General features: G+C 32.6%; 2 protein-coding genes and 1 long non-coding RNA gene across 4 annotated transcripts; all 3 read left to right on the top strand.

Annotated features, from left to right (window-relative positions):
* The first annotated feature begins 2727 nt into the window (after positions 1-2727).
* LOC128165424 (uncharacterized) lies at positions 2728-11644 on the top strand. 2 transcript variants are annotated; one of them, XM_052829933.1, is made up of 14 exons: positions 2728-2821; positions 3282-3357; positions 4706-4776; positions 5913-6041; positions 6183-6291; positions 6509-6617; positions 7137-7214; positions 7440-7483; positions 7967-8007; positions 9215-9296; positions 9564-9641; positions 9818-9892; positions 9980-10125; positions 10785-11644. In XM_052829933.1, exons 2-14 carry the CDS (start codon positions 3282-3284, stop codon positions 10914-10916), a joined length of 1170 nt encoding a protein of 389 aa, XP_052685893.1. In that variant the 5' UTR covers positions 2728-2821; the 3' UTR covers positions 10917-11644. The 2 variants fall into 2 exon arrangements, with proteins under 2 accessions (XP_052685893.1, XP_052685904.1); XM_052829944.1 differs by lacking the exon at positions 9818-9892.
* Positions 11645-13338: 1694 nt separating this feature from the next.
* Positions 13339-16036, top strand: LOC128162138 (uncharacterized). The gene is made up of 2 exons (XR_008240619.1): positions 13339-13652; positions 13683-16036. It is a non-coding gene; the product is annotated as an uncharacterized LOC128162138 (long non-coding RNA).
* Positions 16037-21578: 5542 nt separating this feature from the next.
* LOC128162901 (myosin-2 essential light chain-like) lies at positions 21579-24572 on the top strand. The gene is made up of 6 exons (XM_052826325.1): positions 21579-21704; positions 21797-21824; positions 22544-22684; positions 22818-22982; positions 23613-23690; positions 24161-24572. The coding sequence occupies exons 1-6, from the start codon at positions 21702-21704 to the stop codon at positions 24187-24189; spliced, it is 444 nt and encodes a 147-aa protein (XP_052682285.1). The 5' UTR covers positions 21579-21701; the 3' UTR covers positions 24190-24572.
* Positions 24573-27325: the final 2753 nt, after the last annotated feature.

Below are 27325 nucleotides of genomic sequence, written 5' to 3'. Positions count from 1 at the left end.
TTGCATTAAAAGATATGTATGTCAACTTTCGAGCCTAAACCTAAAGAATTAAGAACAAAGCGTATTGTTTAGAGATCTATATTTATTCACATGTACCTTTATTTTATGCGGCATCTTTTGAATCGAATTGAATTTCACTAGAGAGTGCTTGATTGCAGGCTCAAATATTTCCTTGCAAACCCTTTTCCCCTTGTGTTTCATAAAGAATGTTAATCATTAATTAGATGCAAACTACTAGTATATAATGATGGACTGTGCTGAATTTTCTATATCTTCTAAAATTATCTTCAAGTTGCTGAAAAATGGCAATTAAAAACATGCAAATACAATTGTTTGGAGCATGCAATACATGTATATACGATTCCAATATTTTTAGTGAATCAAGCTGTAAGGCAAGTGCATGGGCTTTTTTAGATCACATTTTGTCCGGCATCCGTCTGTCTGTCTCTCTGTCCGTCCGTCTGTGAACTTTTAACATTTTATACTTCTCCAGAACCACTAGGCCAACTTCAACTAAACTTGGTACAAAACATCCTTGTGGAAAGAAGATTAAAGCAAAAAATGTCTTAAATTCATCACTAGGCCATACATCAGAAATGTTATTAATATATTAACATCAAAGCTTTTATGTATAGCATAGATTCTACGTTGGTAAAAAATCATCTTCAAAACTACTGTGTAGATTTTCACCAATCTTAAGCAAAAGAACAAGGTTACATTGTAAAAAAAAAAACAATTGTTCATAGCACCATTCTTGGGCAAAGAGAGTCGTCTCAAGATAACGTTAAAGGTTAATTTGTGAAAACTTACATTTTGAATGTTGAAAGTTTGATTTTCAAGTTGTCTTAGATGTATATCTTTAGCAAGTTGAGATCTAGGTTCAACAGACTTTGTCCATAATGTAGTTTGGGATCTTAGGGAATTACAATGGAAAAGTATGTCACATTGACCTACCTTCTAAATTTTATTGCTATTGAAAGCATTTAATTTTTAGGCCTACGACAATAAGCTTGGTTGGTTGGTTCATTTTAAAAGTTTAGATATGATGGTCCAAAAGTTAGTTTTTACACATGTAAATCCTTATATAGTTCTTCGCTAAATGGTATACATGGTCTGTGTGTACTATCAATTAAGATTTTCCTAGCTCCTAATGAACCTTATTCTTAAAAAAAAATCCTTGTCGGGTTTCAATTTATGCATTTTTGATATTACAGAAAGTCCTTACCGATGAACAGATAGATATAATAAATTGACCTATATAGATGTGACGAGCATGAAAAAATGATCTACGCTGTACAGTAAATCTCCTGCCATAAAAAGAAAACAGAAATACGCGCAAATTGTCGATAATGTGTAGAGTTATAAAATGTGTTGATGGAAAGATTGCCTCTGAAGGAATCTTTTCTCGGATTGTTCTCTTGGGAAAATGGATGGCAGCGTCCGACCTCCAAAGCGGAACGCACATAAGTCTGGATTTCTCCTTAGAGACCAATTGATCTTTTGCGCCATACAAAAGAAATAAACATTTCGTTCCATTTAATCGTTTGTTGGATATCAACTTGCAACAAACGGCAATAAATACCAGAACTATAGTTGCAAGTGACAAGACGCAGTAATAAAGGGGTCACCGGTAGGGTATTGTTGAGTCCCTTTTTATATTACATGTTAAATGTTTAAGTGACTGAACAGTTTTATTGATATTTTTATTCACAAATCAATTTAAGCAATACTAAAAAAATGCTTAAAAGAATTTAGTGGGCTCAAATCTGACACATGGCACAATTCTTCCATCATCGGTCGACCATCCCCCATTCCCATTACTGGGTTAGTGAAATACTAGCTAATCCTTTATTTACCCATCGATAAAATGCTATTTTCTTTTTAAATTTTGAATTAAAATTTACAATAACTATAGTAGAAAACATTCATTTATTGTAATGTATTGCTGCATATTTGTCATATACAGCTTACACCTACATATAAATATTTACTCGAATGAGAACTCGTTAAATTTTTCACAGAAATCAGAATGTTTTGCAGAACATCTATAATATAGTGAAATTTATACACACACAAAAAAATCAAGGAACCTGCATTTTCTTCACATAATTTGTTATTTTGTTGTATTTTATTTGAATTCAAATTATATTGATACAATATATCCCAACTCGAATATGTTGGTGAGTAAAAAGAACTACCGGTATTTAAAAAGTTTATGACTTTATCTAGTAGCACTTATCGATTATAAACAAAGGTAAAGGTCATCTAAAGTTGAGAAAAAGCTTTTTGATCCGCCTATCGGCGTACGAGTTACTTTCCTTGATCAAGTTGGGAATATTTCAAACTTCTTTTTTCCATTGGAATCCTATGCATATTCCCTTTTGAAACTATTCTTCAGATGTAGCCTATATTAAAATATCAAAATTTAAATCAAAGTTTAAACATTATGGAACTGTGAAACATTTTTACTAAAGATTACCTTTTTACACAATAATTTACAGACTTATTAGGTTTTGAATTCATCCCCATTACATATTGTTAGGGGAATCCCGGTATGGTGCATTTATTTTCGAATTTTATAATCTGAAATATTTTGAGTTGTTTAGAAGATCATCGAGAGTAAAAATATCTTTGAATATCTTTATTTTCAATATTGACACTGTTTATATCGATTTTAAGAAACAAAATAAAGATTGTACGAAACTACGATTCAATCACTAAAAATAACTTTTTCTGTAATTTTCCAAGCTGACCCACTAACCTCCACTGTTTTTCTGCTGCTTTTAGCGGATTTTTGCATAATTTAAAGAGTTTTACCATTGTAAGTATAAATTTTCATGCATTTTTATATCCAGTGTTTTTCAATTTCACCCCAGATCAAAGAATCAGTGCAGTATTTTATTTATTCTTCGATGTTGCAGTTAATTCATTTCTTTAGTGACCGAATTTTTGGCTTAATGTGTCCGACTGACTTACATATCTTGTATGATGGTGCCAAAAAAATATCAATTATTGTCATATACGAGAAAACTTTCTTTCTTTGTCATTGTATCATTTATTATTGTTTATGTTTTGCATACGACCGGGTTATGTAATGTGATTGGCTATATCTGGCTAAGCTATAACCGCGTAATCAGCTGATAATAGACGTCCCTGGGAACCCCTTGGTGACAAGATAATCGATTCGGCCCGCAATCTTTTCCCTGTTTATAACCTCACATACTTATTTTTTTAAAACCCTGTGTTTCTTTTTTAATCCTATATTTTTTTCTTGCTTGTAGATGTCTCTTTTCACCTGTTCATGTCTGAACATCAAGATTGCTTGCAAGTCAAAACCAAGTTTCCAGAACAATGAAGGTACATGTTACATGTACATGATATCTCATTACTTTACATTTCATCAACATCTTTGATACAGACATACCCATAGAGATTCTTTTCACAATTATTTTTTGTAATTTCGGACCTGCAATGAAAAAAATTCAGTCAAGAGACTAGCTGTTACTAATATTTTTTGTTGTGTTTGTTTGTGAACTCTTTATTGCATAATACTGGTATTTACTAAAGGTAATTTTTTCTAGCACCAAGAGTCATGTTTGATCTTATTACATCATATTGCGTCATTTCTGATGGAAATTCTTGGTAACTTATTTACATATACATGTGTATACTAGCCTTGGGGGATTTTATCCAAATGAAGCCAAGAATTTCTGTTTGAATTAAGTAGAGAAATTTGCACCCTAAATTCACATATGATTAGGCTATTATCTAGTATATCATCTGAATGAATATCTCTATTCCCAACTTATACCTGTTTATTTCAAAGTTAATTGTTTGTAAATAAACCCTAAACCCCAATCTAGTAAATTCACGTTACAAAAACTATAGCTTTATACATGTAGTTTATAAATACTTGTGTGTGCATAAATAAAAGGACAGGGGAAAAATTCTTAAAATTGCATGACTATTACGAAATAAACTAGCTTTGACAGCTATAGAGGGAATAATATTTTGATGTTTAGATATATAGAAAGATTGTTACTCTATAATCCAACTGGATCAATTTTTACTTTGCAATTCTTGTTTCATAAAAAAATAATAATAAAGGCTTAGCACAGTTTTGAGCAAAACATCAGGTTTTATTTTAGAGAGGAGAACATCCCTGCTTTCAAATAAACAATTTGATACATGTATCATGAAATTGATTGCAAACATTCTGATGTCCTAGCTAATATGTTTAAGTTTTATCTCCTTATTTTCCCATCGCTAATTTGCAAAGAAATTGTTTGATGTTCTATTTCTTCCAAATGATTATTTTCTTATCAGTTTTGTATCCCCATGATTTCATATTTACCTGTATACATGTATATTCACTCTACATGTATTAAATCATGATTCTAGACTAAAACAACACTGCTTGGTAATCAAATACAGTATATCGGTAATTTAAAATGTTTGCAAACTTATGCTTCAAAAGAGAAATAGAGTAATACAGTAATATAACACAAAAAATGAAGCATTTGTGAATCTTTCAGTTTTCGGAAATTAACACAAACAAAAAAATTGCAAAATTTGACCGAGTCTTCATGCCATGTATGTAATTGTTGCTAGAATTTAAATAAAAGTTGTTGGTTTTTTTATAAATTGGGCCCACTTTTTACTCTGTTGTCAATTTTATTTAAATTTTATTGATTTATTTTTGTAGATTTATGGAAGACAAAGTATGAATTTTTCTCACAAAGTCTGGGTCAAGCTGCCAATGCTGAAGTAAAAAAGGTACATTATGTAGGAAGAAATAATAAGTCCATTAGGTTGTTTATATTATAAAAGATCATGATTTAAATTTTTTTTCTTCAAAATATACGTATTATGTACCGCTTCGGTTTTATTTTGTGTTACTTTGTCTGTAAATGTATGTAAAGCAACTGAATTTTACAATATAAAAAAACTTACTGAAAAAACACATTGCATTTTTTTTTTTAGAAAAAAATATCCGTTAAAGGACTATATATATGATAAGGGCCTAAAATGGCCCCCTAAAATGAACATCATCAATTTACTATCATTCTTTGTTTTCTTAGTACAGATATGTATGTGATGTGTTTACATATGATATTCATTTTGGTTCAAGTGCCCACAATTTAGAAATATGATATTGTAAAGACAACCTTTTCCCACCATTTTTGCATTTTTAGCGTAAAACAGCTTGTTTTCAAGCAGTTTTTCCTTCTGAAGACATAGAGCGCATTCTTGATCAAATAAAATATTTTAATTAGAGATGTATCTAACCAAGACTAATAAGTGACAATAAATTTTTCCTTGTTCAAGCATGCGCTCTATATTTCCCATTCGTAAATAGATAAGAAAAATGTCAATTTTTGGCTGATTTTGATTGAATTATAGAAATGGCGTCACTTCTGACGTCATATACTGCCAGTGAGTGCAAATAAATAGATGAAAAATATATTTTATATCAACTCTTCTATAAACTGCTTTACATTAACCAAACGTTTAAGAAACAGTTCACAAATAGATATCATTGAAGTTAATTATCATAAAAGAAAACATTGAGAGATCAATCAACGGGGTAATATGTACGTTTAAACACACAAAAGTTCTCATGCACATGTATAAGAGTACACACATGCATATGTACAAGGATGCATTCACATATGAACAGATATTTACGCACAGCACATTGAATCATAAACAAACAATATTTATTCAGACACTTTCGTACAACGCATAAAATGTATTTGTATTAAATGCTCAAATACATGTCTTACAATCCCCAAACCCCACCCCCCCACCCCCCCTCAAAAAAAATGACAGACTCCTTTAAAAAAAGTAATAACCTTGATTTGACAGTTCGAAGCAGTAATGGCTGTATACATTTAGATTTGCTGTTGTAGGAACACTCGTACTTGGTGCATAAGCTGGCTGTGGGGGAGTGGACAGTGAACAGGTGCTTGAACTGTGGGGTGGAGACACATGCTACCTCCCAACTATCCAGTGTGGTGCTTCTCTCACCTCAGCTTCAGGTGTGTGGTGCCCTCAATTGTTCCTGTGTACTTCTATTACCTTTTGTGGGTCTATTTTTGTGTATATGTATAACAATGCTCAAGAAACTAAGAGTTATGTTCAACTGTTGATTTTACTGCATTTTTCATGTTCATCCTCAGTGTGACCCAGTCATAACTGAGAGGTTGATGCAGTCTCCAGATTTTTCTTGCGTTTTCAACATTGTGCTCCACGGGCAGAAGTCGACCATTTCTAGTCAAGACATGCCAGGTAAGCTGGTGCACTTTGTGAAAAAAATATTTGATAGGTAAACATTCAATGAAGGAAGCATTTCAGTGATAATCATACTTCTTCCCCATTTTTTATAGGCACTAGACCTACATGGCACTAGAGCATCATAACATATTGAAAAAAAACTCTTTTTGTTGTTGTGTAGCAATCGTGTATTGTACTGAAATATATATTTTGAAAATGCACTTTTGACTAGATCCCTCCTCTCCAAACTATGAATCTCTCCAAAAGGAACTGAGTCATGTTCAGGACCAGATCAACGTCTTCCTTCTACAGGAAGAGGAAAAAATGGAGAAGAGAATCAGGTAAGGAGAACCAGTTTATATTGATCATCACATCATCACGAGCTAGGAGTGAATTACTTTTTACTTTCACAAAGTGGGAATTATACAAGAGAATGGATGCTAAATATTACATGTGCAAATCTTGAAAAAAATTCCTTCATTGTCTAGGGATAATAATAACTTCCCTCTATATCTTTACATGGTATTACAGTACATACTGGTACTTGAAACTAGCCACCAGAGTGGCTGGATTTTATTAATAATCTTTAAAACTTGTCTTTTCAATTTTGAATACTTGCATGGATATGTTATTTTTTTAGTCATTTTGAGTTCCAAATAACAAGTTCAACTATTGATACACAAGTACAATGCATTTACAATTATTAAAAATGTTCTACAATTAAAATTTAACAGATTCAGGAATTTAGATAAGGAATATTAAACTGACTTGTGGGTTAAATTTTTTTTCAGATTCAAATCTGTCATTTTAATAGTTGAATAATACTGTAACTTAATTCCATTAAATTGTGATCTCAATAGGCAATTTGAGGAGGAAGAAAAGGCCAGGTTTCAGACTTTACAATCAAATGTCCAGACAGAAAAAAAGAAAATGATGAAGTAAGCTTTTGATCATTAACACTTTAGACATAAATCATGTTTTTAATGTGTAAACAATTTTATATTTACCAGATTTCTTAACGTTCAGTGTTCATATTTTTTCTCCACTCCAATTGATTTTTTGTAAGGGTTTTGTATCAAATGTGTTTAAAAACCAATGTATGGTAAATTTATATTCACCAATTGTTAATAATTAAATATTCCATTCTCACTATTTTTGTACAGCCTCATTCTGCAGACAGAGAGACAGATGAAATCTGTGACAGAGCGTAAGTTTTGGAAATAAATAAATGAAAGAAATAGATAGATAAAAAAATAATGTTTAGAAAATGCAAATTAACTCCATATGTAAAACTTTACAGTATATAAATAGTGCCTGTTTGGGAGGGTAACAGTTGAAATTGACACCCCGAGAAAACCATTGTCAACTGACGCGAAGCGGAGGTTGACAATGGTTTTCGAGGGGTGTCAATTTCAACTGTTATCCTCCCAAACAGGCACTATTTATTTTGTTATACTGAATGTCTTTTTTAAAATTTTTAAGAAAATTTTACTGCTTTTATATAGGAATAACGTGAATTCTACAGCGAACCGTACGCGCATAATTTTCGCGCATGTAACATTTTTTAATGTTACCCGTTGCCAAGTGCGTTGCTAACGCTGAGGGTAATAGTAAATATTATTAACTGCGTCTTAACCAATCAGATTTCAGTATTTAACATGAAAGTATAACAATGTATTTTGTTTTCCAGATATTGATAATTCATCTCCACTTACTTCAAAGTCTTCCAAGGTTGGTGAATGATTCATTTTCAAGTTTGGTACCACTGGTTTAGTGTAATTTGTGTAAAGTGTGTGTGTATATACACCGTGTAGTTATTTCACATACATGCAGACACTACACCCAGACCCCATTTTAATTTTATTCCTGTAAGTTTCCAAGACCATGTCATACATTATATACCTGTACCTATTTACTGGCGATGAGGATGATAGCAAGTTTATTGTCCTGTGAAACAGCAACTATTTCATAAGACGAAGTTGAGGAGAAAAGTTGCTGTCAAATGGGGACAATACTGAAGAAAACCTTTCTTGTTGCGCGATGCAGATTTTCTTGATGGTAAACAAATTAGAATTATCTGACTTTGACTTTAACATAGCGACTCAGATAAGACCAGAGGTGTTCTGAGATTGAAATGCTCCTTGTAAATAGTTTTAATGACTATTCACCATGGGCAAACAAAACAGAAACTTTTTCATGGCTAGATAGAATAGGAAGTTTATCTTTTGTAATTTTACTTAGAATATACACAGAGGTATATGAAAACAATTATCTCTTTTTATCCGATAAGAGCAAGTGCTTCAAGACAAACAAAGTAATTTCAGTTTTTATTGGAGGAAGGTAAATGACCAATGCAGTAATATTAACTTATGATCATCTGAGGAATTAGAAATATCAACAAGCCATATTTTGATTGCAATATATTTCTTGAGTTAATTTACAAAGCGTATATGAAAACATTAAGCTGATGCAATATAATTGGAAATATATACCAATATCTTGACATTCATTTTCTATGTCTGCATGCGAACATAATGTTACTTTTATATTTTTAGGAGACTATCGTATGAATTGAAATGTGTGATTTTAGATTAATTGATCTCAACTTTAAACAGAGATATAGTCCTAGAACGTTACTGGAAGTTTTCAAATGCTATAAGTAATATGCATTGTACATATACATATATTGTGCTATTTGATTACAAACTGTGTGTGGATGATTTGGAAGTGTGTTTAATACTTATCTATCAAATCATAAAGCAATAGAACTGCAGTACTGCGTAGTACTGTGATCTTGCTCTATATACTACTAGTATTTTGCAATTCACATACCAATAAATGCAAAAGAAAACAGAATGCATTGAGCTTGAAAATACTTAAATATTCCTTTAGATGAAAAAAAAAATTCAAGATCAAGATCAATTTGTATTCATTGTAGAAGACTCCTCTAACTCGAGTCAAGTCGTCTCCAAACAAACGTCTCCACTCCGTAGACGAGTATGAACAGGCTCCAGAATCAGGTAGGATAATGCCCAAAAAAACCCTGGGATTTAAAAGTGATTATCTGGATTTAGAGCTACTAATTTCATTATTGAGATTAATATATCAAAACAAAAAGATATACATGTACCTGTTTGAAAGAAGGGTACAAGGTGAGAAATATTTGTGACAATTAGGTTCTTCCAAATCTTGAGAATTTTCCTTGAATTGTCTCTGCATGCTGGAAAACTTTATGTGCATTTACTAATGTTATTCCTTATATAGATGTATTTTGTTAATAATTGTAGAAATGTTTCTACTGGAGGACTCAAGTCCTAGCCATGACGAGCCATTCTACTCTTCGGAGGAAGAGGAGGAGGAAGAAGGTAACAGAAACATAACATGAAAATCAGTTTTAATGTTGAGTTTATTGTGTCATTAACAGCTTTGCTATGAAGTAAGAGTTAACCAAGAAATATCTTTGGTACTTGATTGAAATACAGGTTTAATGATATTTTGCTTTGATATTGTGTAAGCATATATAAATTATTTTGATATCTAGTACCTTTTCCCAAAGAAAATGGGATTTCTCCAGAATTCAAAAAACAAAAGGAAATTCTGATTGGAAAAGGCAAAAGTTAGTTTTTTATGAATTTTGAACAAAAGTCAAAGAAGTCGCCATTCACAAGCTAACGATTTCTGACTCTGTATTTTGACCTTCCAGATACCAGTCGTAGATCGAGCACCACTCCCATGAAGAGCGGGCGGTTCCAGAAGAAGCCCCTACAGTATTCCTCCTCGGTGCCCATCATGGTTCCAAGGTGGGGGGTATCGGGGAATAAAGACTCTGGGGACGAAAGTGATGAAGATGTAGGTTCCCATTTTGTCACAGATTTTGTATACACATACATGTTTATTATAGGCCAAGCTTTGTTTACTGTAGATTCCTTATTTTACGCAAGTACTTAATTCTGCGATTCGACCATTTTGCATCAAATCGCTAGAATTTAACATGGCAATTGCTAAACTTTTATCATTGTATAATTCAGTTTACATCTGTCTGAAAAATAAAGTGAGATTTTAAAATCTGCAAGATGTGCTTCTCGCGATTTTACATGGATATTAACTCCTTGCACTTATTCAAGAATCTATAGTATAGATCTTTTAGTAAAATTGACAGAAATGTCATTTTCACCAATAGGTCCTTAAATTCCCCCTTTCGCTAAGTAATGTTGAAACCTTACCTTTAATGAAGATTTACCAGTAATATGATACACTTTTTGCTGAAAACCAGTTTTCATGGATTTTGTGGTACAGTCATTCAACAAAATCAAATGTTCATTGCAGTAATAGGGGTTTAATTTCTGATATTGAACATGTTGTATTGATAGGACTTTTGCGTAGCCTTGACACATTGATTTTTCACTGTATCCACAAAAATTAATGCCAACAAATATTACTAAAACCACAGTATGGTTTAATATCAGCAGTGATCTTAAGATTCTTATCTCTGAATTTCCTATTTTCAGCCCACCCCCTCAGACCCTAGCGAGATGGCAGCTTCCATGCAGGCTCTTGCCCGAAGCATCACCAACGACGAGAGAATGATCTTCGGAGACAGACCCCGCCCAAGGCTGAACACTGGCGACTTCCATCATTAGTTCTGTGATTTTTTTTTCATCCCCGTGTAAATATTTTAAAAGAAAAAACTATAAAAAGAGATTTCCTCCCATTAACCTTTTATAGACTTTTGTGATATCTACATTTATTTTAGATATGAGGTTTGTATTGATGACCGTCATTAATGTTATACATTAATGTACCTGTATTATGCTTCGGTTATATTTGTTTGGTTTATGATAGGTATTGCGCAACTCTGTTTTTATGTTTATGGTTTTATGTTGAGAACATTTTTATCCTTTACGGCCCAGTGCAGATAACAAGAATCCTTGGATACATTCACATGCATTTTGATTTCTTCAAAAGATAAAAAAAAAAATTTTAAATTGTACTTTTATAATTCAAATTACTGAGTTTCAGAATTATCCATAAAATCAAAAAACACAGCCAGCAAAATCAATCTCAGAACTTGTGCTAGTATACCCCGAAGTTCAAAACAAAAGTATTTTCCTTCTTTTAACAGCCAAAATATGTAGTGCTTTTATTCCAATAGATATTTTAACCGTTCACTTAGAAAAGATGACTCTAAATTGAAAATGTCAACCATCATCGACTTGGGCCCTTTTCCTGTCTTCACTTTAAAAAATTGTCAAAGATTTTTGACAGTTGTACAGATAATAATTCACATATTGTTTTGAATACTAGTTTTTATTTTAATTGATTTGTTGTGCATTTTATTGATTTGTTACACTCATATTCATGGTTGAATATCTTAGTAATTTGCAGCATTATAAATGCAGAATAGCCAAGCAAAAGTTTACACTGATAAATTGTTGCTAACAATGAATTTTAAGTGAAATCTAGATCTTTTTCTTTTATTGATGCAGATAAGGTATTTATAGCGACAAATGCCTTGCAAAAAGTCCTGTTTTATTGGCAAATTTGGTGTTTATAATTTTTTTTTAATTTTTTTTTTTTTTAGCGTTTGTGTAAAAATATCTTAATGGTTAATCACTATATATTTGGAAAGTAGTCATTTTAAATCAACGACATGTATTAAATCAAGAATTATTTTAATTGTAAATTTTTTTATTGCCATATAAATTTTCAAAGAATTGTCTCAGATTTATTTCCGTTTGTCGTATTTATTGTCAAATGAAACTCATATTGAAAAAAAAAAATGGAGAAAAAAACCCTCAATATTACAGTATCTTAAAACTCAATAATAGTGATAAAAAAAAATTGTCTGTGTTCAACAAATTTTATTATAAAATGTATGCATATTTTATGTGAGGCATTAAAATCTATTCACGTGTATATATACATATGATGTACAATGTATTTGTTGATAATATTTTTTTTTTTGCTCTTTAGTAGCAGTATAGTGTCTTGAATGCCTGTTATTTTATCAAACCAGTGGCTTGATTTAACATGTACATATAAACTGTATATTTTGACATACACATATATGCATTTACATGAATCATAAACTGAGTACCGGTTGTTAATTCCATAGGGCAGATAGCAGGGTATTTAATTCCATTTTTCCATTTTTCTTTGTGTATAAACACAAGTTACAATTAAACACTATTATTCTAAACACTTCGTTGTAAAAATTCTTACAGTTACCTTCACTGAGAGAAAGAGCTATATAATCAGATATTTTGAATTTTGTAATTAAACTTAGTTTAGCTTGAACCATATGTTGGTGCCTTTCAAGCTGCGTCTTGCTCCCTACATGTGATTAAACTACACACTAGTATATGACTATAAAAAATGCATATGATTTTGATCCATAGCTCTATATACCTGAATTCATGAAAATGCTATAAAGTCAGTCATAACGAAAACTTCACTAAAAATTGAGTCCATGCATTTCTAAATGGTAATATACGATACAAAAGATATAAAGAAAATTATTTAACATGAACATTATTTTTTCAATATCAAACATATGTTATTGTTTACACCGTTTGGCAGCATTGCTAGTCAAAGCCAGTGTCATCGGGTGATATCAGAAGGTTCTGTACATCCAGGTTTTACAGTACTTAGCTTCAATAATTCCAGTGTGCATGATGTGTATCTTTGTGTATATATGATAAAGATAGAGTAGATTGTTGATATGTATTGCACACATGTACTGATTATTATGTTAGTGTTGAGTTTTGTGCTAATTATATACCGGGTATTTTAATCAAAGAAAATTTCTGAATTTTTTGCTGAAATATGGAAGAAATTTTCCTATGAAAAATGTAACTCTGTAAATTTTTTACACTGTTTTGGTAAAGATTTGTTTGTAAAATGGTGCATACAGTATAGTTGGAAGGCAGATTATGTTCTCTGTTGCTGTAAACATGAATATTTACATATTGTCAAGGTTTGATAGATATTTGATTCTGAGTTTCTGATATACCGGTAACACGTTGCTGATATTATGTTTGATAGATATTTGATTCTGAGTTTCTGATATACCGGTAACACGTTGCTGATATTATGTTTGATTTAAAAAAAAAAAATCAAGTTTTTATTTTCGATATGTTTTCTTACATTGCTAGAAAATACCCCAAAATACTTCTGTTGGATTTTTTTGTTTGTTTTTGAAAGGGGGTTAAAGGGACAAAATATTGGCGAGTAGACTGAATGTCGGTTTCTGACATAAGGCAAGGGCAGGAGATTTATCCTCTTAAATAAACTTTAAACAAAATTTGATTTGTAAAATAAATATAAATATTTGGATAACTACTGGTGAGTTGATTAATAATTATGCATCATATTTTGTTTCAAATATAAATGTTGCCTCTTGTAAGTTTTCATGTTTACAGCAATTGTGTTTTCATCATTTTGGTGCTTGTTCAATATCTCTGTCCATGATTTTTAAGCTTGAATTTAAATGTCTTAAAAGAATTATGTATGTTATTCTAAACACCTGTATACATGTTTAAATAATTTTTCCATTTGAATGTAAAATATGCAATGATTGAGGTCACATTAACTGCTGCATTGCAATAAATGTCACTATTATTGATTTCCCCGGTATCAGGATTAGGATTGACAAACTTTAACCAATTTCAATCATTAGAATAAATGATCATGGATCTCGGTTTCAGCCTTAAAACCCAGGTTGTTCTTTGTTTGTTTGGGTTTTTTTAACATTGGTTGTGTGGTGCTGCTGAAGGCATTATTACCTTGGTAGATGCTTATTTACCGAGGTGTCAATCAATCAAATTACCGTAGGCAGACTTATTTAACTGTAGCAAGAGGTACCTGCATTTTACTTTCAAATTATGTGCAATTTGAATTTCGGTACTTGCATTTTTGTATCAAATCATCATAATTAAAAATTAAGCATTTTACAAATGATTTAGAAGTTTGCATGTCATAATCTACCTAATGAGTGCCCATGTCCCTTATAGTGCTTTTGTTAGGGATTGTTTCTCACTGCATGATCTTTTTTCCATAAATCATGGACTCCCTTTTCTTTTGAAGCAAAGAACACATGTAATAACATTTGTGAATGATTTGTCTAAAATTGTCTTAATTTACCAGTAAATTACTAAATAGATAAAACTGTATTTTAAGAAAAATGAATGATATACTGCATGTATACTAGATTAGGTTTTTAAACTTATGATGATTAAATCTAATTCTTAACTTGTTTTGTAAAATGAAAAAGAAATTGTGAAATCAAAACAACTGCTCCTTTTTTGCAATTTCCTATTTAGGGACAATGGGCACTAGGTTGGAAGAATATGCCTTGGTATTTTAAATTGTCGGTAAATCTGTTTTGTTTTTTTCTCACTATGATATTACTGTTTAAATCATGCAATTTGCCACTTGCTTTTGAACAGCATTTTTTCTTATTTTTGCAAGAGAGGCACTTGTATAACTTATAAATGTTTTTGGGTTTTTTAGACTGCAATACCTATGCAAGTTTTTTCAATAATCTTGAGCAATTGTTGCTGAACTTTCAATATTGAACAATATACTAAAGCTTAAGTTTCCTTTGTTATTTTGTGATCGGCATTCTTTGGTGTATGTTGATTATTTTTATAGCTGAAACAACACTGAAAATTAGATTATAATTTCAGTATTATGTACAGTATATGTATGTTTTATTTTTCAAGACTCAAAACCCAGAATTTATCTTTAGTTTCTTATAAGTATGATAACAAAAATTAACATTTGTGAATTCTGTAGTTTAACTTGAAAGCTTTTTTTTTTTTAACTTGAAAAGTGAACAATGATTGAGTGTTCCATATTGAAATAGGTGTTTTAATTAATTAATTTTAATCAATTTGTACAGAATTTCCAATGGATTGTACCTTATTATTCCTGCCATCAAAAAAAACTGGTAGTGTATTATTAAGTTGTGAAAATATGTATAGGAAAAAACAATTTGTGAACCAAAGGCCAGTGTATCAATTTAAAATGAAAATTATCTATTTATCTCACTGATAATCTGTTAATTCTAAATCATATGCTTTTGTTCATAAAAAGAGAATATGTATAGGAAATAAAAATTCCATGTTTTGTTAGCCAAAATTTAAGGCTAGTGTATCAATTTTAAAATGAAAATTATCTATATATCTTCCTGATAAGTTGTTTACTAGTATTCTAAATCATATGCTTTGGTTCATAGAAAAGAGAACAGGAAATTGTTATTGTCATCTGACATATTGTGATTTCATGGTCTGTTTTCCTGGAAGTTGGGCAGGAAGGATGGAAATGAAAGATATACCTGTTTGTCACATATCAGATATATACTAGCATGAATATGTGTAATTTAAGGACAGGGAAACTCATTCAGGTTTTGGTGCATTGATCATATTAAGAATATGACTCTTAAATTTTTGGTTGTTGGAACTGAGTCATGAATTTCAATTGTGATAATTAAGCTTCAAGTATTTGGTGTAAATTCTATATCTTTTTTTATTTAAAAGGAAAACAAAAATAAGTTGTACATTGTTTTGTTTTGTTTTTCTGATGCTTTGTATTATAATGGTGACGGTGGATTTGCAGAGAACTGTGTTAGCCAAACTGTGGACCATTTGAAACCTATAACCTTTAGTGATGTTCCTCTTACATGTACACCGTACATGTAAAGAATGTTACAGACTGTCAAGTTCAAAGATTTCCTTAATAAATGGAAAGTCTCTTCAAATCTGGATTTTTTTGTCATCTTTTTTGCTCACTTGAACACAAGTTTCAAGCAGCTGTTGTCTGTACATTAACGGTTTTAACTTGAACATATTGGTACTATTTTTCTCCAAAACCACTTAGCCAATTCCATCCAAACTTGGTTTAGAACAAATTCTTATCAAAGGAACATATATAGGGGTTTTTTTCAAATAAAGTGTCAGGGAAAGACAATAATAATGTAAAAATAACGAAAAGGATGAGATCCTATAAAGCAAGGCAACTGTTGCCCATCATCCCTCCATCTGTCTGTATACTTGTCACATATTTCTTCTCTGACTTCTTCTCTAGAAACACTGGGCCAAATTTGATTAAACTTGGTACAAAGGATTTTTATGGGAAGGAAATTCTTAATGTTAAAATAAAGGGCATAACCCTTTTTAAAAGGGAGATAATTACGAAACAGTAAAAATAGGGTGATTGTCTTAAAAAAGCTTCTCAATAACCACTGCACCAGAAATGCTTATTAATATTTACATCAAAGCTTGTATAAATAGTAAAGATTCAAAATGGTTAAAATTGTGACCTTCAGGCTAATATTGGGGCCCCACGAGGGGTTTGAATTTTAACATAGAAATATATAATGATAATTTTGAAAAATCACCTTCTAAAGAACTACAGTGCTTCAATTTGTGTTATTACTATGCTACTATGCAAACATCCTTAGGTGATGTAGATTCTAAATTACACCCAGGCCAAACGTGGGCCTCAGGAGGAGTTCAGAGTTTGACATAAAATGATTGAAACGTATAGGGAAAATGTTGAAAAATCTCAAAAACTACAATGCTTCAATTTGTGATATTACTATGCAGGCATCATAAAATACTGAAGATTCTAAATTGTTAATGACCCACAGGCCAATACCGGGGTTCAAAGTTTAACATAGAAATATATAGGAAAAAAAATCTTAACAAGAAATACAATGCTACATTTAGTTATTTTACTATATAAACATCCCCATATCTTTATATCCTCATATGAGGGTCACAGTGACCTTCTTTCACTTTTATAATTATTCATAGTTCATTTTAGAATTTTGTTATCTTTGATATATTGAGGCCTACGAATAATAACTTGAAGATTTGTCATTTGATACAGCTAAGATTTTAGGATATGGTGTCCAAAAAAAGTTGGCTTCTTTTTAAGTATTGTTTAATGTATTGTCACATATTGGAATAAATGATGGTTATACAATATTTTTAAAGAGTTTCATATTCAAACATTTCAAAATAGAATGATACGATAATTATTGTTCAGGTTAGCGATGTGTCCCATGGGTCTCTTGTTTATCGTAATGAAAGATCCCATGTAATATATAGTGTACTTTGTTCTGATTTATGACTCTGTCTTTTTTAAGAATAGAATTGGGGGGAGGGGTCTTCAGTATAATTATTGACGAATTCGAAACTAATAGATTGAACAAAAACTCGTTATTATTATGTTTATCGCTAAAATCTCATCACTTGATCAGAAATAACGTACGTTGAAAATACAACTTCCAAATAAAGCATTCGCCAAAATTAAAAATACCGGTATACAGTCATGTCGAACACGCGTACCGCGGAAATGTATGCCAAGTGAAATGTGTGGTGCAGAGGTGTACCATTATGAACGGTTGAGCGAGTTTACGCCAGGTTGAATAACAACATCAGATTTTAACGGGGAAGGCCAACTGGACATTTACATTTTTCCAAAATTTATATGCACGAGCGCTATATGATGTAAAATACACTGACCAGCTATTAAGAAAAAATGTATTCCTATCAAATGTTTATTTTAAAGGCTTTGAAATGTGGGACTGGGCATATATATTGAGTGTAAACAATACACCCCTACAATAAATTAAGATGTATTTATAATTTTCCATGTGTTTTATTTTGGATAAAAATGGATGTTACATACCTGTAAAGAAATACATGCAAAATCAAACAAAGATTTTTACAATTATTTTTGTCCATTTAGAAGACCGATTTTCACATTCTATTGATCTTTTTTTAAAACTTAATAGACAGTAAAATGAGATAGAATTTTTTTTTTAGAGCAAAGCTAAAGCGTATGAAGATTTTTCATGAATTTAAATCATTTATCTTAAGGCCCTGTCACACCAACCGCGTCCCCGCGGCGTGTTCACGGCGTTGTAAAATTCATGGAATCGCCGTAGGATCGCAAAGAAAATTAAGAAAAAATGTACAGTTTTATTTGAAAATTTTACAAGTGGAGTCGTCACGGCGTCCTGACGGCGACCGAAGCGTTCTTACGGAGCTCTCACGGCGTATAACTGCGTTTCCACGGAGTTCTACTTGACGATTAACTGCGCTCTCGCTGAGTCTCCGCCGCGCGCTCATGGCGTGCTAGGAGATTTTACCGCGCGTCCACGGCGTGCTCTGCGCGCTGACTGCGTGCACAAGACGTTCTTTACTTCTTGGTAGGTTAATATTAATTTGTACAATTGTATGGGAAACAAACAAGAATTTAAAACTAGTAATCAAATGATTAAAAAATTGTTTTGATTTTATGAAAAGATACATTATAATTGAAACATAGTTACTTCTAAAAAATTTGTGAAGGACTAGGATTAAACTCTTAGTAGTCAGATCTACAAGAAAGATCCGTTATTAGTTGTTAGAAAACATAGAAAAGATTTGAAAACATCAGAACCAAATGGCATGAATTCCATCTACGTCCATTGATAGGTCTTGGAATATTTGCAAATTCTACTTTTTACATAGTCATCTACATCCAGTTTGATAATTATTACATCGCTTGCTATTGTACAACAGCTATTTTTCGAGTTTTCGTGGTCTTGATGACAACGCAGTAGAAACGCCGTGGGAGCGCGGTATAAACACAGAAGAAACGTCACGAGAGCGCGATGAACGCAGCAACAGCTCTTTGGGGTCGCTGTGTGAACGCAGCCAAATGGAAAACAACTTGATCAAACGCTGTGGATGCGCAGTGAGAGCGCAGCGAGAGCGCGATAGAGACGCAGTGGGATCCCCAAGGACTCCGTGAGGTCTCCGTGCAAGCGCAATTGACTTGACTGCGTCTACACTGCGATTAGCTGCGTTCCTTGAGCGCGCCGACGGAGCTCTCGTGGCGCTGTTGGAGATCTTACGGCGTTGTCACGGCGATCTCACTACGCTTCTACGGCGTGTTTATCAGAACGCCGAGCCACGGCGCGTACTTTGTGCATGTTTAAAGTGCGCGCCGTCGCATGGCGTTCTTCAATGTTCAGGGCGATCCCACCGCGACGGACGAAGATGCCGTTGCGTTCTTACGGCGCTGTAGGAGACTCTACTGCGTTTACCTTGGCGTTTTACATTATTTAAGGACGCAGCGGGATCGCCGTGAGGACGCCGCTCCGGTGTGACAGGGGTTTTAGATAAGTACACTGAAAACCACCTTTTATTCGCGTGAGAGAAATGTTCGCGAGTTTTGTAATTATCTCATTGTCGCGAATGTTTCTCACCGCGGACAAGTCTTTGCTATATAGTTTTAATAAAACAGGATCGAGTGGATAAGACTTGGTCGGGGAAAATAGTCCCCGATAACCAGTTCATCTCATGTTAATCGCGAAATAAAATAGTCGCAAATAACAATGTGTTTACCGTATAATGCTCACTAATAATGCTTTAGTGGTTAATTTTAGAGATGTGTTGAAGGTCTTTTGTACGAAACATTTAAAAGCTGGGTAAAATGCACACTGAAAAAAAATATAGTAATATCTTTCAAATTTATTAATAGCAAAAGCACTGGAAGTAAAAGAGGGGTCACAACTTAACTCCAACGAACTGTACCCTGTCATGTAGACCGAAAAAGCCAACAAAAATGAGGAAATTCAACTAATTACAGACGGTACTTGGACACCGTAAAAGGTACCGTAATTTTTTTAATACATACACAGAAAACGCGGGTACGGAAATATATGCTTTTAGTTATAATTTAATATATACATGTAGTTGTTATTGTAATAGCAAGGAACTCATTTTACGTACTTCACTTAACCAATTCAATTCAAATCCGAATCAATATGTGATCGACACGTGACGCTACTTTAGGTTTCTCTAGACCCAATAAGTACTATATTAGTATAATTAGTTGAAATAGTTTCTCAAATCAGCAGAAAAATAATTGATTTTGATAGATAGCATGATAGTTAAGAAATTTGTAAGTTAAATAGGCGAAAAATGTGCAATTTGAAATGAAAATATAATTTTTCATTCAGAATTGCACATTTTTCCGCCTATTTGACTATCTATCATTATCAACTAATTTGCAGTTGAATTTTGCATGGGGCCTGAGACTAAAATCTGTTTAAATTACATATGTGAGAAAAGGTTCAAAAATCGATTTTTTAAAAATAGTTTTGTTGTCTAAAATTAGTGACTTTTAACATATGTGCGGCATATGACAGTATTATCGTTGGAGTGTTGGTGACGACGGGGTCTGATAAAATGATTAAATACGAGACTTTTGAGAGAGTTACGTAGAGTACAAGAATATCTAACAAAACCAATACCAACTGTATACTTGTATGTACAATTTATAAGTAAATACTGTTTATCCTCTCATCAACTGGAGATTGAGAGTGGCAGATATTAACACTATGCATAGAAATGAGAGAGTTTGTAAACTATGTTCACTATCACCGATTGAAAATGAGTTTCATTTTATTTTAGTCAGTCCATTAAGAAATAAAGAAATAAAAAAGATGTATCTAAAAAAAATTATTATGAAAAGCCTTCTGTCTTTAAACTTATTCAATTACTCTCAACAAAGAATATCAAAGAGTTATGTAATTTGGGCAAATACCTTAATAAATGCTCAAAATTACGAAAAAATATTATTATTGTTTTTGTCAAGTTTGTTTTGATAATATACTCTTCATTATCCTGTTTACTTTTACCATGTACATTTTGCTCACTGCTATGTAGGCTACTATGTTCACCTGCAGTCTAATCTAAGATTGTGATGCTTTTTAAAAAAATGTCTAGATATGTTTGTACTCTTTATTACTAAACTTATGAATCGTATGACTGTCGGTAATAAACAAATGAATACAATACGTTTTATACCCCTTCGAATTTTAATTCGCTTCAACTTCGAATCTAAATGTATATGGGTATTAATGTGAAAAGATACTTAATACTTGAAACAAGAAATTATAAAAGAATTGGGTAACTTTAACACGATTGATGTAAGCATAAGTAGAACGGATTATTGCATAGTAAATGTTGACCACAAATAAGGCCACCAAACACGTTTTAATGATGTTACAATAGATTCAAGATAAAAAAATATTAAAAATCCTGGCAAATAATTTTAAATCTGTCTAACGAATGTTTGATTTTAGCGCCTTTTTAGGCCGCAAATTATGACCATATATGGTCACGATCCTTGAAAAAAAAAATGTATATCATTTTTCACATTATGCTACATTTTACTATTATTACTGTATTTTACTGTCAAAACACGTTTCCGATGTTGTCTGATTTTAATCAACGACCAAAGCAACAAAATTAGGTAAAATCCATTCGAAACAAATCGATCGGGTTTGATATTCTTGTGGGTTTTTTTTATGACTCAAAGCGGAAGTTCACTCCTCAGAAAAGAATTTGATTGCTTTGAAGATGGTAAGGGTGTAAATGTTTAAATTGACTGTATATTTGAATTTTTTAAATGAAAACATTATTTGCCTCATGCTTATCTTCAATTCTAATTTCAGTCTCAATTATCAGAGGATCAACTTTCAGGTAAGAATTGCTTTTTAAGCTGTTTTTCAGAAAAACTGTCCAGTGTATACTCCCGGAAGTCGAGGTATTTGTGGAATGTGCACCTGTCGGACAAATGTAGTAGAAGTCTCTTAAATTTGTACAATGTACTTGCTTTTTAATACACCTTAAAATATATTTAGTGTTAATGATATGGAAAAATAAGTGCCTAAACTTTGTACAAAAAAACAAGATAGGCAATGGACATGATTAAAATTATGCATATGCTTAGAAGTATATAAAAATCATCTTTAAACCCGGGACTTTTGACCAATGTTTGCCATGCCAAATAGCTGTGTGTTTCTAAATGAAATATAATATTATATCTGCTAGATTTGCCTAAGATATGAAGCATGTTTGAACTTGCGTCTTCACAAAATCATAAGACACTCTCCATTCAATTTTGAAAAATTGGGCTTGTCACTTATTACATTAAAATGAAACTTATTACATTAAAATAAATGTCACTGATTACATTAAAAAGGGATTTCATCATATCTCTTTGCAAATCTGAAGCTTTAAAATTCCATTTATATTTTGCAAATATACAGTGGATTTCATATCTTACTTGAAGATTTTGACATTTGTCCAGGCAGTGTGTCTCAAACTGTTTCTTGCATCCCTGATTTCTATATTTGCCCTTAAAAGACCAGTGAGTTTTTGTAATCTGATCATTGTATATATGTTATTTCAAATTACAGAGGTACAGGAAACTTTTAACCTCTTTGATCAGCGTGGTGATGGTAAAATTGCTGCGGCACAATTAGGAGACGTACTCCGAGCCCTAGGACAAAATCCAACAGAGATTGAGGTTAAGAAATGTGGATATGCAAATAACCCAGGTAATTCTTATAGTGTGATGTGAAGTGCAGCTTTATCATTGCTGCATACATTTATGAAAAGTATAAACTGTATAATTTAAACTGAATATATTAAAAATGTTTCATCTGGAATTAAGTCTTTTTGCTCTTGAAGATGCCAGAATCTCCTTTGAAGTCTTCATACCCATACTACAGACCATCAGCAAAAACCGAGACCATGCTACATTTGATGACTTTGTAGAAGGACTCAAGATGTTCGACAAAGATCAGAATGGATTCATCACATCTGCTGAACTCAGACATATCCTTACCTCCCTTGGTAGGTTCTCTGAAATTTATTTTTAAAAAGAACAATGTTCAAGAGAAATGTAGAGGTGTTAATACATTACTTGTAATATTAAAAGTTAAACATTGGTTCTTCTACCCATTCAGTTAAACTTTTTGTTACATCAATGGCATTCAAGGTACATGTAGTAATATTACAAATACAGAAGTTCAACTTTAAATATATGCTAAATTCATGAAACGACAGTTTCCTGTTTCAATTGAATGAGTAACTAACATTTTTGCCTAAATTTATTGAAAATGGTAATGACTAATGAATCAGAGTTCAGTCGAAAAGAAGTTGTCAGAATTTTAAAAAATGCATACTTTATGCTTGTCAACTCTATAAATGCAAAGTTAATTTTTTTTTTGCTCTTTTATAGTCATTTTTCATTTTCATTATCTTGGATTTTTCTGTTTATTTGAGTGAATAAATGTATAATGACAATAAATGTATTCTCATAACTTGCATACAGTACTGTGAAGAGACAAGTTACAAAATGAATATTGTTTAATATAAGTATGCATATTGAAGCAAAAATTGAATTGATAGCCTCTGTGAACAACAATTACCTTGAGTTTATTTTGATACTGTCATTCATCATACAAACATTTGTTTATACAGGAGACAGACTATCGGATGAAGATGTAGATCAATTATTTCAGGGCATGGAAGACTCTCAGGGCAACATCAATTACGAAGGTATGGTCCAAAGCATCCCTCCTAAAATCAATATCTAATTAATGACTGCTTATTCAGCACAGAGGTGACTCATAAATCAAAAGGTTTAGTGGGATATTTACAACTAACAGATCAATTAATTCAAGGTTAGTTGCCTCCATTAAAAAGAATTTCCGTTTGAGTTAATCCATCTGGCCCTATACAGTTCAAATTGATATAGCTGGAAAGGGTTGGGGGAGGGAACGGCAATTTTGCAGGAACAGACAGAGTACCAAAAAGAAATTCAATTGATCTGACTTTTTATGGGTCATGTTAAAAAATTATACCCTAAATAAGTCACCATCCTTTTATAGCATTTACCAAACATCAAGTAAATACATATTGATTGTTTTGATAATTTTGATAATTTTTCAGAGTATTATTGGTAATACTTTGTACAATACTCTTAACATTCTCAATATATTCTTTATTTTCTTTTTTTTTCTTTTCAGAGTTCATTAAGATGGTCATGAACGGTTGAAGAACATGCTGGTTTCTGTTAGTTAGCTACACAATATTATTAATCACAAGTACATGTGTATTGATCAATTTTAATGACATTTCATGTAACCCCCGCTTCTGTGAAGAGAGAGAGAGTCAGACAAAAAATTTAGAAATCATACTCCATTGTGATTTGAGTGCTAGCAGTGATCAAGTTAATGAAAGCTTTTGTCTAAAAGTTTCAAATTATTTAAGACTAGGTATTAAATTTTTTGGAACATATTTGAAAAATGGATAAGTTAAGTCATTAGTTCCAATTTTTAAGGACCAAGGTTTTCATATTTTGTTTAAGATTATCCTATTTACATTGTTTATTATATTTTGAAATTTGTATGCAATTTATAATAAATATTTCAAGCACTTTGTGCCTCTTATTAATTTCAGGACTGCATTTTATAATAGAACATGTACAACAAAGCTGTACATGTATCATGGAGTGATCCTTAAAATGCAAAATATATTCAAAATACCGGTATATCAATAAGTGTAAGGCCTTAGTTTGCTTTATTAGAATAAGGTTAAAACAATTGTAAGCTTATTTTAAAAAATGGACATTTTTGAATTTGTTCATAAGTTCTTTGGTAAAAGCAGTCCAGGTGATAGATTCCAATCTGTTGATATTAAGGTCAGACGATTTGGTTATATGTGTACATGGTCGAGTGGTTAGAACCGTGGCCACTCACTGCCAGAAGCGTATAGGTTCTAGAGGTCGTGAGTTCAAAGCCCCGCCCCGGCAGAGATATAGTTCTAATTTAGTGAATTTCGCTGTGCTGTAGATGGATTTATTTTTATATCAGCAATTCAAGTGTATTTTCAAGAAGATTATATAGGAAATTGCATACTCTAGTATTTTGCAGAAATGCCTGGTAAGGTACCCTAATTTTTTGCAAGAAAGCTTGTCAAAGTAGTAGTAAACCATTATAACAAATTCCTGGAAAAAGTTATCTAAAATTGAGGAACGTGTCGTCTGACCTTAACTAAGACCTTTATCACTTGAACATTTACACTTTAAGTGGTGTCCTTGAAAAGAACCATGGTTAAAGAAGTGTTGCTGAATGGAACTTTAGAATTGTATTTTATTTCTTATCTGACATTCGTAAAAGCCAGTTGTAAAGTTATTCCCCTTCAATTATCGTGTAATTCTTTTTTCATTGCCGAGAGGCATTGCATCTGGTGATAACTACATTTTTATACACTTCAACTGTCGTACAATCGATTTTTCGTGAGAGATTGGCAGTGAAATAGGGTTTATTTTACACTGGAGTCAGTGATTTAACGTCAGATTAATTAAGAGAAAATGATGCCAATCGTTGACGGTTGTAGCGCCACGAGTTTTGTCCCTTTGCGTGTTGCAACATCTATACCAACCTACATTAAATGTACATTTAATGTACAAGTCGAAGAGGTCTTTACATTTCAAAGAAGTTCAATGCATCACTGTATTAACTCGCTATATATATATAAAGAGAACCGATTCTAAGTGCTCGCGAACCAGTACACAAGCTAATTAATGTCTGGGAGGGTGAATGATGCCGTGTTTACTGGGAGAAGGTTAACCTCAGACACCTATAACTTATTACATATGCTTGTCACTGAGCCATGGCATATAATAATGCCAGCATTGTTTGATCTTCTATGTGGCTAGTCTGCCCCATCACATAGATCTATTATAAAACCCCATAGTTCAGTTTCCCAGGTTAGGTCTGTAGACTGACATCCCGATCGTCTCAAGCCACGGTTCATGGTCCACGTATACACGTAACTCTCCTCATCACATTGGCCATGATTTGCGACGATCATCGGATGTATAACATTATTTTTATGAAAATTTAGAAACATATATTTCCATTTTACTTGGTATACATGTAGTTGTTTTTATTCATATCATGCCGATTTTATTTGTGACATATATATATTTAGTTGTTTGTATAATATTTCAGGAAGACTAAGAAATATTATACTTGATATCGGTTTTATGAAAAAAATTCAGATTATTTGGATGATTTTTATCTATGTGAACGCTCTCTCTCTCTCTCTCTCTCTCTCTCTCTCTCTCTCTCTCTCTCTCTCTCTCTCTCTCTCTCTCTTACTGCTGGATTCCCCCATGTACTACAGAAGGGATCAGCAGATTTGCCTTCTTTTAACACCCCATTTATCTGGCGTTTCTTAGTTGTTATCAGCGTAGAATTTTATAACCCACCCGTTGAATTCTAGATAAATTTTATGCGAGAACCATTGCCCGACCACTTTAAGCCTGGTGATTAGAAGTAAAGCGGGTATCTGTTCATGCAGATTCAATAGGTAGGGAGGGTTAGTTCTAGTGTAACACCTCTTCCCACGTAAGAATCTATACCTCTTCCAGTACACAGAGCAGGGGTGGATCCAGGAGGAAGACAGGGGGGTCTGGGGCCATCTTGAGGCTCCCAGCGGGTACAAAGCACTGCATGGTGGTTGGGGGGGGGGGGGGCGAGACCCCCGGTAGCTCCTTGATTCTAGAGATTTTGTAGGGAAATATAAGGTCTGCAAAGTTAGACTCCCATCAAACGCATATCTGTCTTGCAGAAATATAAGAAACTTTTCCCTAAAGTTTGTCTGTAAATTAATCAGTTTAAGAAATCAAGTTCAATGGAACGGTGTATAACTGAAGTTTTGAGAAGAAAAAAACCCAAAAAGATGTTAATCATATCATGCTATAGCTTGCATATTATCATGAATTAATTTACACTAGCCGGTACATCAGTACCAAAACGTGGTTGATCTGGGACTTAAAATGGGTTTTCTATTCGTCACACCATTGAACCCACCATTTTTTTTTATAATCAGTTGAAATCAGTTTCCAAAAAGTTGGCAATTTAGACTGTAAAACTGTTCATTTACTTTGCCATAAGGAGTGTGGTTTTACTTTAATAACCCCCCACCCCACCCCACCCCCACGCTTGAACCCGTCATGCAAAGAGAGAGAGAGAGAGAGAGAGAGAGAGATTACTCCCAATGATCCGCCACTTGTTCTGAGGGAGGAGTATCGAGGACGTTACATAAACAGCATGACCTAATCCTGACCTTTTGGAGAAGTGCAGATGGCGGCCTTGAAGCCATCGGCTGGCCTTCGAAGCACC

The sequence above is a fragment of the Crassostrea angulata genome, chromosome 1 (genome assembly GCF_025612915.1).
Source record: "Crassostrea angulata isolate pt1a10 chromosome 1, ASM2561291v2, whole genome shotgun sequence".
Lineage (NCBI taxonomy): Eukaryota > Metazoa > Mollusca > Bivalvia > Ostreida > Ostreidae > Magallana > Magallana angulata.
Note: the sequence above shows the minus strand (reverse complement) of the source record. Positions and strands in the feature narration are given on the sequence as shown.